The sequence below is a fragment of the Lynx canadensis genome, chromosome F1 (assembly GCF_007474595.2).
Source record: "Lynx canadensis isolate LIC74 chromosome F1, mLynCan4.pri.v2, whole genome shotgun sequence".
Classification (NCBI taxonomy): Eukaryota; Metazoa; Chordata; class Mammalia; order Carnivora; family Felidae; genus Lynx; species Lynx canadensis.
This window is the reverse complement of record NC_044319.2, coordinates 20,789,241-20,800,238: the sequence shown is the minus strand read 5'-3', so window position 1 is coordinate 20,800,238 and position 10,998 is coordinate 20,789,241. Positions and strand designations below refer to the sequence as shown.

General features: G+C 38.1%; 1 protein-coding gene across 3 annotated transcripts in view; it reads right to left on the bottom strand.

Annotated features, from left to right (window-relative positions):
• Positions 1-1,711: 1,711 nt before the first annotated feature.
• Positions 1,712-10,998, bottom strand: part of SOAT1 (sterol O-acyltransferase 1) — an 84,059-nt gene continuing 74,772 nt past the window's right edge. For 2 of the 3 annotated variants that reach the window (XM_030302329.2, XM_030302330.2), the window contains 2 exons: positions 4,685-4,830; positions 1,712-3,466 (listed from right to left, as the gene is read on the bottom strand). In XM_030302329.2, coding sequence (XP_030158189.1) covers positions 3,410-3,466; positions 4,685-4,830 — 203 coding nt within the window. In that variant the 3' untranslated portion in view covers positions 1,712-3,409. The remainder of the gene's footprint in view (positions 3,467-4,684; positions 4,831-10,998) is intronic. The other variant, XM_030302331.2, reaches the window with a different exon arrangement.

Genomic DNA, 10,998 nt, shown 5'->3' with positions numbered 1-10,998 from the left:
TACAACTAAAAGGAAAACAACATTTTCCCCACCCCTTATGCTTCCAAAAGCAAAAAGTAGTTACTGTCATGTTGGTTTTTTTTTTTCCTTTCTTCAGCTTCAAATGCAAATACGTCATTGGGGCTCACCTCTGATACTGCAGTATTTCCTGCCTCGGGCTTTGCAATAGAAGCCTGACAAAATAGCGTTTGCTTAGGCAATAATTTAGGGTTTACCTTATTTGTGATTGCTATTGTGACTACTATAGCTAAAAGGTATAATTTTATGGTCTTCTTTAAATTTTATGCATTTGAATGTTTTTTACACTAATTTTTCCCAGTAAAGTCCACTATCAAACAAATAAAAATAGTAGTTACTGAAAGGTCACAAGCAGCCTCAATGTTCTGATTAAGTTCTAACATAAAGCAAGCAACTTTATTTAGGCAATTGCAGGAGATTAATCCACCAAAAACAAACAAAATCCATTTTCCTTCACTATCCAGAACTGAAAAATGAAAGCATCTAACAGATATATGACAAAGGTTGAGATTTAGCTGTTATTTTGGAAAAAAACACAAAAATGGCTGCTATCATTAATACTTCTCACAGGAAGAGGGGTGGCGCCTGGGGGCCTCAGCAGGTTTAGCATTAGACTCAATTATTTCAGCCCAGGTCATGACCTCAGTTTGTGAGATCAAACCCCCTCCAGACCATTGAGCCTTGTATTGGGCTCCACGCTGACAGGGCAGAGCCTGCTTGGGATTCTCTCTCCCTCTCCCTCTGCCCCTCCCCAACTCCTGCATGCGCACACCCTCTCTGCTCTCTCAAAGTAAATAAACTTAAAATACTTCTTACAGGAACAAAATTTGAAACTCTTCCCTGTTCATAAGGAAAAAAGTATTGTCCCGTAACTAACTTTGACCCCTATTAGCAAGAGGAAAAATCAATAAACCATCCTAAAACATATAGAGGTTTTAATTTATTTAGGAGTGTAAGTAGTGTTTTTTTTTTTAACATTTACTTATTCATTTTGAGAGACAGCGACACAGCAAGAGAGTGCACACACGAGTGGGGGCCAGGGGCAGAGAAAGAGAGAGAGGGAGAGAGAATCCGGAGCAGGCTCCGTGCTGTCAGCACAGAGCCCCACGCGGGGCTCGATCTCACAAACTGTGGGATCATGACATGAGCCGAAATCAAGAGCCAGACACTCAACTGACTGAGCCACCCAGGCAACACAGTAGTGATTTAAAGAAAAAGACTTCTGTTGAAAGCAGCTAGCAGGAAGGCCACAGCTACCAAACTAGTTTCTCTCACAGAAAGCAGCTATTTTTTAAGTGTTTGTGAAAATTTTTTTTTTTGTTTGTTTGTGAAAATTTCTTAGAGCATTCTTATCATTCTAGAGTCTTTAGTTTTAAGCATATTATTTGTTCTCACATCCAAGTCTTTGGGCAGAAAAACAAAATCACCAATAAAAGGAAGAGGAGAGCTTAAAAAAAAACAGCACTGGTCAGTCCAACAAATACAGTATTCAGAATCAGTACAAAGCAACAAAGTCCTTGTCAATGAGAGCGTAACATCCACAGCACTTAACAGAAATACAGATCTAAGAATTCCATGGTCTCAGAGATCTACCACTCCTTAAGTAGATGACTTATACATAAATAAGTCTTAGATCAATCTGGTTTTCTTAACTCCCTCGCCATATTAAAAACAGAGTTATCAACTCAAGTGATTGACTCATTTTAATTTTTAATAAAAATGCCAGAAAGTACAAGCTATATTAAAGCAATCTGTGGAGGTTATGGCTCCATTACAATTACCAGACCACTGTATAGACAATTACCGCTTGGGAACATGGGAGTTACTTTTTAAAAAATAACCTCTTTTCACATGCACTTTTGTCTGTTAAAAAGCTGGATTTGGTGTTAGGGAATGGCCTGAACTCATATGGATCAAAGGTACTGGAATAAAATTGGTAATGAGGCTGGATACTTGTGGTACAAATTCAGGTGTGTTTACTAACAAAGTCTATTTACCTTCTTATGAGACTCAAACAGACTTTAAAACAATTCCAAAAAGATGTCCCAAAACTTTTTGGATGGAAGTAGGGCTGTTATAATACCAAGATAACTTCTCAAGGTGGCTACTCCAAGTAAGAATCCTCTTTTGAGTAATTCTTCGGTCTCACTTCACTGAGTGGAAACTTCAACTACATGGTCGCGGATATCCCGTTCAATGCTTGGTCTTTACAAACATAATCACACCTCATACGTACGAACAAAACAATTCCTGCACACCACACTTTATCAGCAATGGGCATCTTATAACATGGAAACATCACATAATAGAGTACCTTTTCTTCAAAATGATCACATATTAATTTGTTTCACCTAAAGCATACTACCATTAAAAATGCCATAACTGAGCAATGCAGAAGCCAGCTTCTGGATCTTTAAAAATCACTTTAATATTAATGGAGGTGATTAATACTTATATGTCACAGACTTATTAGTGTGCAAAATGTTTCAAGTCAGTATTTATTAAACAATAAGTATACCAAAGGGTACTTCTAAATAACTTCCAAAAAGTTATTACCTTAAAGTTTAAACAAAGCAGTTACCTTCCACATAAATTCCATGATAAAATAATTTAAACACACGATTGATTCAGCAAGTCTTTAAAAATTGCTTTGGAAACTGTACAAGGAAGCGTTTTTCTTTGTCCTGTGTCACTTCTTTCTTTTTCCCTTCCTACTCCTGTCCCCCTCAGTTTATAATATTTCGGATGTAAACTCAGGAATTCAAAATGAACGGTGTAATTTTGCTTCACAGAAATTATGACCTACACCTTATAGAGAAACAAGGCAAAAACTGAATAGAACTGTATGTACTTCTTTCCAAAAAAAAAAAAAAAATACAATTAAGATGTATAACAAGATTATCTTTGGAAACTAGTTATTTCCCCTCTACTAAAAACAGCAAAATGTTCCACATTATTTTTTCTTTCCCAAGTACACAGTTAATTAGCATACATTCCAACAGTGTGCGTGAAAAAATTTCTAAGCCTAAAATATTTAAATGATTTCTTCGTGTTTTGGCTAATTCAGTGGCCAAGAAAACATGTTTAGTCATGATGTTTAGATGGAGTCAAAAAACGAAAAGCCAGCAAAAATCTGTCATTATGTCAGCTATAAGTCTCCCTTCTCCCAAAAAGGTAGGGGAAAAAAAAAAAAAGTACTGCTTCAAGTGCACAAGATTCCAGTAAACTTCCAACATCTCAGCTGACCTAGGAATGGAGCAAGCCATCTGTAAAGCCTGGAGTGGTCCAAATAGCACAGATAACTTCAGTAACAGCTGGAAACAGATGCTGGCCCCAAATCAGGCAGAAATCCCATCTTCAGTGTCAAGGAATGAAACGGGAGTCCAAGCTTCTAAAACACGTACCGACAAGTCCAGGAACGCGGACGGATATAATCCAGAAATGTGGGCTTTGATGGGGAAAAAAGAAGGGAAGAGTGGCTTATTTGCAGGCACTGTGAGCACGAGGTGTCAGGGTAGATAGGGGTGTTAATGCTACACACCGCACAGTTTTACAATGCCTCCCAGCACTTCCACAACCTCTAAGCTGTAAGCAGCTCACTAATTCAAAAGATTTTTATCTGCAACACAGATTATACCGATTTACAAGTTTTACGCAAAGCTTCTGACCAAATTCCAAACAGGCACTACCTCTTTTCTGTATCTTGCATTTTATCTTAGCACAGGCCTACTTTTGGTGGTCTAAAATCTAAATGGTGGTAGGGTGAGGATGCTAAAATATATACACAAATTACTATAATATGAGGTTTGAAATGACTAAATGAGAACAGATGAAGCACCGTGAAAGGTCAGAAATGGGAAAAGACTGGAGCAAGAATCTGAAAAAGCTGGAAGATATTGCATCCAAACCGGATTTGAAAAGAAAATCTGACAGGTGGATTTGGAGTGCAGAGAGTACCATAACCAGAGACAGCCCAAAGCAGCTAGTTCAGATGTAAAAAGGGGGTTAACAGGAAATAAGGAGGGAGCATTGGGGCAGCATAACAAAAACAAGGCCGTAGGAGAAGCTTTGGGAGAGAAGCTGATTAACTGGACTCTAGGCAACTTCAGTCATAGGTCCCCGTGAGAGATACTCAAGTAGATAGATCAAGGAGGCATCATTAAATATTCGGGAGTTCTCCATACGCAACTAAAAGTGAAGGCTCTAAAAATGAGAATCGTACATAATTACAAACAACAACAACAAAATCAAGGGAAAAGGGATCCTAGGCATATGAGTGTAGCTGGACTTTTTCACAAACAGTTCACTATTCTGGGATGACGTGGTGGCAGGAGGGGCACACGTGCCATTGAGAAGACTCTGCAGAACACCACATTTTCAGGACACAGGAAGAAAATCAGAAAACACTACAGAAAAAGCAGTGAAAGGGGGAGAAAAAAAGAGAGAACCGAAAACTAGGAGTGCTCAGTGTAAACAAAACCAGAGAAAAGAAAAATTTCAAAGACAGTGCAGTAAGATCAAATAATAAGCTAACCCTTTTACCTCCCTCCCCTTAACATTAATCTGGCATCATCTCCACTACTCTTCTCCTTAATATTGCCCACGAACCCTCACAACCAGGGGGCGAAAACATTGCTTTTCCGCTCCAGCCTGAATGAGGACTCACATTTTTCAGAGGACAGTGCTGACGTGCATACCACTCTTGGGAATAAAAGCACAGGATGACTCCGTTGCCCGCGAAAAGAGAAGTCCACACCATAACATTCCAAAATGGCCTTTTCCGACTGTCATTGACAATGAAGTTGAAAGCCACTGAAGTCAGAAAGATGATAAAAAATGTAACAATCTGTCAGGAAATAAGTGGCTTCAGATATATGCTGTGATCATCATCACAATGAGCATCAACTGTGGGTATTCATGTTTGTTTATTTATTTATACAGGTATACAGGTCTTATAAGTGAAAATGAAACTTCAGAATTAAAATTTATCAGTGATTAACTGGAAATCAAATAATATTCAGGACAGGTGAAAATATATTTCATGGACTCATTCATATTTAACCTTGTCCCTCCACCCACCCACCCAAAAAAGGGTCCATGTTTTCCAGGGAGAGAACACTGAATTGTTTAAAGTTTTCATGACCTCCCAAATTACTGTTGTCATTAGTCTTCAAGGCTCTTTATGTCCATTTCTCTACTTCAAATTTAAGCACCCTGCAACAGTGTGTGTTTAAATTACTCAAAATCAATGTTGTAAGCATCTCACAAACACTGCCTCGAAATGGTATTAACTAACATCTGGTTTTCTAGACTGCCTTATAGATTTTTTCTTTTTTAATTTATTTAAATTTAAGTTTGTTAACATACAGTGTAGTACTGGTTTCAGGAGAAGAGCCCAATGATTTATCACTTACATATAACATGCAGTGCTCATCCCAACAAGTGCTCTCCTTAATGCCCATCACCCATTTAAGCCATCTCTCCACCCAACACCCTCCAGCAACCCTCTTTCTTCTCTGTAGTTAAGAGTTTCTTATGGTTTGCCTCTCTCTCTGTTTTTATCTTATTTTTCCTTCCCCTTCTCTATGTCCATGTTGTGTTTCTTAAATTCCACAAGTGAAATCAATGATATTTATCTTCCTATGACAGACTTTTTGCCTAGAATACACTCTAGTTCCACTCACGTTGTTGCAAATGGCAAGATTTCATTCTTTTTGATCGCTAATATTCCATTGTATATGTAAACCATGTCTTCTTTATCCATCTATCAGTCAATGGACATTTGGGCTTTTTCCATAATTGGCTACTGTTAATAGCGCTACTATAAACACTGGAGTGTATGTGCCCCCTTTGAATCACCATTTTTGTATCCTTTGGATAAATACATAGTAGCGCAATTGCTGGCTGGTAGGGTAGTTCTATTTTTAATTTTTTGAGGAACCTCCATACTGTTTTCCAGAGTAGCTGCACCAGTTTGCATTCCCACCAACACTACAAAAGGGTTCCCCTTTCTCTGCATCCTCACCAACATCTGCTGTTTCCTGAGTTATTAATTTTAGCCATTCTGACAGGTGTAAGGTGGTATCTTACTGTGGTTTTGATTTGTATTTCTCTGATGAGGAGTGATGTTGAACATCTTTTCATGTGTCTGTTAGCCATTTGGATGTCTTCTTTAGAAAAGTGTCTATTCATGTCTTTTGCCCATTTCTTCATCGGATTATTTCTTTTCTAAGTGTTGAGTTTGATAAGTTCTTTATAGATTTTGGATAGCAACCCTTTATCTGATACATCATTTGCAAATATCCTCTCCCATTTCATCAGTTGACTCTGGGGTTGCTGATTGTTTCCTTCACTGTGCAGAAGCTTTTTATCTTGATGAGATCCCAACAGTTCATTTTTGCTTTTGTTTTCTTGCCTCCAGAGAAATGTCTGGCAAGAAGCTGCTGAGGCTGAGGTCAAAGAGGTTACTGCCTGATTTCTCCTCTAGGATTTTGATGGTTTCCTGTCTCACATTTACGTCTTTCATCCATTTTGAATTTAATTTTGTATATGGTGTAAGAAAGTGATCCAGTTTCATTCTTCTGCATGTCACTGTCCAGTTTTCCCAGCACCATTTGCTGAAGAGACCATCTTTTTTCCATTGGACACTCTTTCCTGCTTTGTCGAAGATTAGTACACCATAGATTTGTGGGTCCATTTCTGGGTCCCTATTCTATTCCATTGATCTATGTGTTTGTTTCTGTGCTAGTACCATACTGTTTTGATGATTACAGCTTTATAATAAAGCTTGAAGGCCAACATTTTGATGCCTCCAGCTTTGGTTTTCTTTTACAACATTAGATTATTCAGGGTCTTTTCTGGTTCCATAAAAATTTTACAACTGTTTGTACTAGCTCTGTGAAGAGTGCTGGTGTTACTTTGATAGTGATTACATTGAATGTACATTGCTTTGGGTGGTACAGCCATTTTAACAATATTTATTCATCCAATCCATGAACATGGAATGCTTTTCCATTTCTTTGTGTCTTCCTTAATTTCTTCCATAAGCTTTCTATAGTTTTCAGCATACAGATCATTTATCTCTTTGGTTATTTATCTCTAGGTATCTTATGGTTTTTGGCACAAATGTAAATGGGATAGACTCCTTGATTTCTCTTTCTGCTGCTTTATTATTTGGGTATAGAAATGCAACCAATTTCTCTACGCTTATTTTATATCCTGCAACTTTGCTGAATTCATATATCAGTTCTAACGGTTTTTCGGTGGGGTGTTTCAGGTTTTCCATGTAGAGTATCACGTCATCTGCAAAATGTAAAAGTTTGACTTCTTCGTTGCTAATCTGGATGCCTTTTATCTTTTTGTTATCTGATTGTTGACGCTAGGACTTCCAGTACATAACAGTGGTGAGAGTGGACATCGCTGTTGTGTTCCTGATCTTAGGGGAAAGCTCTGTTTTTCCCCATAGAAGATGATATTGGCTGTGGCATCTTCATAAATGGTCTTTAAGATGTTGAGGTAAGTTCCTTCTATCCTTACTTTCTTGGGGGTTTTCATCAAGAAGAGATGCTGTACTTGGTCAAATACTTTTTCTGCATCTATGGAGATGATCATATGGTTCTTATCCTTTCTTCTATTAATGTGGTATATCATATTGATTGATTTGCAAATATGGAACCAGCCTGCAGCCCAGGAATAAATCCCACTTGATCATGGTGAATAATCCTTTTAATGTACTGTTGAATTTGATTTGCTAGTATCTTGATGAAAATTTTTGCATCCACGTTCATCAGGGATACTGGCCTTTTAATTACCTGGTTTTGGAATAAAAGTAATGCTGGCTTCATCGAATGAGTTTGGAAGCTTTCCCTCCATTTCTATTTTTTCAAACAGTTTGAGAAGAATAGTTATTAACTCTGCTTTAAGTGTCTGGTAGAGTTCCCCTGGGAAGCCATCTGGCCAAGGACTCTTATTTGTTGGGAGATTTTTGATAAATGATTCAATTTCTTTGTTGGTTATAGGCCTGCTCAAATTTTCTATTTCTTCCTGTTTCAGTTTTGGTAGTGTGTGGGTTTCTAGGAATTTGTCCATTTCTTTCAGATTGCCCAGTGTGTTGGTATATAATTTTTCATAGTATTCTCTTACAATTGCTTGTATTTCTGTGCTGTTGGTTGTGATTTTTCCTCTGTCATTCATGATTTTACCTATTTGGGTCCTTTCTCATTCTTTTTGGTAAGTCTGGCTAGGGGGTTATCAATTTTGTTTATTCTTTCAAAGAACCAGCATTTAGTTTCATTGATCTGTTACTCTGTTTTTCTGTATCATTTATTTCTGCTCTAGTCTTTATTATGTCCCTTCTTCTGCTGGCTTTAGGCTTTATTTGCTGCTCCTTTTCCAGCTCCTTTTGGTATAAGGTTAGGTTGTGTACTTGTGACCTTCCCTGCCTCTTGAGATAGGCCTGAATTGCCATGTACTTTCCTCTTCTGACTGCTTTGCTGTAACCCAAAGGGTTTGGACTGTCATGTTTTCATTTTAAACAGCTTCCATGTTTTTTTGTTCTTTTCTTATTTCTCAATTTCCTGGTTAACTCATTCTTTAACTTCCATGTATTTGAAAGTTTTCCAAATTTTTTCTTGTGGTTTACTTGCATGGTATGATATAGATTTTTTTCTACCTGTTGAGAGCTGATTTGTGACCCAGTATGTGATCTATTCCAGAAAATGTTCCATGTGCACTCAAGAAGAATGTATGTTCTGCTGCTTTAGGATGAAATGTTCTGAATATATCTGTTAAATCCAACCCATCCAGTGAGTCACTCAAAGCCATTGTTGATTTTCTGTCCATTGTCAGATCATCTGTCCATTGCTATTAGTGGGATATTAATGTCCCCTACTATAATGGCATTATTATCAATGAGTTTATGTTGTTATTAATTGATTTATATATTTGGGTGCTCCCACATTGTAAGTGTTGCTACAGTTGTTAGATTTTCTTGATGGACAGACCCACTATGACATAATGCCCTTCTTCATCTTGTTACAGTCTATGCTTTAAAATAGTTTGATATAAGTATGGCTCTTCCGGCTTTCTTTTGACCTCCATCAGCATAACAGATGGTTTGCCATCCCCTCACTTTCAATCTGCAGGTGTCTTTAGGTCTAAAATGCTCTCTTGTAGGCAGAATACAGATGGATCTTGTTTTTTAATTCATTCTGATACCCTATGTCTTTTGGTTGGAGCATTTAGTCCATTTACATTCCAAGTAATTACTGAAAGATAGGAGTTCAGTGCTATTGTGTTATGTGTACAGTCGGGTGTTTCTGGTGACGTTCTCTGGTCCTTTGTAGTCTTTGTTGCTTTGGTCTTTTTTTCCTCCACTCAGACCCCCTTTAAATTTCTTGCAGGGTGGTTTAGTGGTCATGAACTCCTTAGTTTTTGTCTGGGAAAGCTTTTCTTTTTAAGTTTATTTATTTTTAATGAGAGAGGGGTAGGGAGGGGCAGAGAGTGAGAGAGGGTCCCAGTCAGGATCCGTACCGTCAACACAGAGCCCAGTGCATGGCTTGAAGTCGGACGCTTAACTGAGCCAGCCACCCAGGTGTCCTGGTCTGGGAAACTCTTCATCTCTCCTATTCTGAATGACAGTCTTGCTGGATAAAGCATTCCTGGCTGCATATTTTTCCCATTCAGCACATTGAATATTTCCTGCGAATCACTTCTGGTCTTCCAAGTTTCAGTGAACAGGTCTACTACTAACCTTAGGTGTCTAGCCTTGTAGGTTAAGGACCTTTTGTCCCTAGCTGCTTTCAGAATTCTCTCTTTATCTTTGTATTATGCAAGTTTCGCTATATGTCATGGTGTTGGCCTGTTTGTGTTGACTTTGGTGGGAGTTCTCTTGCCTCTTGGACTTGGATGCCTGTTTCCCTCCCCAGATCAGGGAAGTTCTCAGCTATAATTTGTTCAAATAAACCTTCTGCCCCTCTTTCCCACTCTTCTTCTGGGACTTTATGATATAGATATTGTTTCGTTTCATGGGATCATTGGGTTTCCTAAGTCTTCCCTTGTGATCTAACACTTTCCTTTCCCTTTTCCAGGTTCATTATTTTCTACAATTTTACCTTCTATATCACCTATTCTCTCCTCTGCTTCTTCAATCCTCGTTTTCACTGTATCCAGTTTGTTTTGCATCTTAGTTATAGGATCTTTTATTTCAGCCTGACTAGTTCTTAGGTCTTTGATCTCTGCAGCAAGAGTTCTCTGGTGTCTTCCAGGCTTTTTTCAAGACTAGCTAGTAGTCTTACGACTCTTGTTTTCAATTCTTGTTCAGATATATTGTTTTTGTCTATTTTGAGTAAGTCCCTACCCATGATCTCTTCTTGACCTTTCCTTTGGGGAGAATTCCTCTGTCTTGTCACTTTGGCTAAGTTTCTGTCTTCTGTGTGTTTTAAAATCTTGTTACATTTCCTAGACCTGAGAGTAATGCTGTTAAAAAGGGGCTGTACACTGTCTGGGGCCTGGCACTCGAGGAAGTGTTTCTGGTATATGCTGTGTGCACTCTGCTGTTGCATTCTGGCTGCTCTTTCCCACTGGTCAGTCCTCTGCAGAGCTCCTCCTTGTCTGCAGTGAGGGAGTGTTTGGACCTTTAACTAGCTGTGTTTTGATTTGTTTGTTGGAGTAACCCTGGAAAACAGGAGGAGAGAGGGAAAGCCTGATCCCCCCACCACCACCAAAATGAAAGAAAGAAAAGGAAACAAAAGGGAACAATAACAACAAAAAAACTCTCAAACAGAGAATCAAAAAACTATACGGCTGATTCCAAACAAAAAGGAAAAAAAAAGAAAAAGAAGAAAAAATAAAAAAGCCCCTTCCAAAAAAAAGAGAAAAGAAAATGAAAAAAACAAACAAGAAACTATAAGCCTGGTTCCAAAAGAAAAAAAGAAAAAAAGAAAAAAGAAAAAAGAAAAAAGAATTGCAGGTGTCATTGTC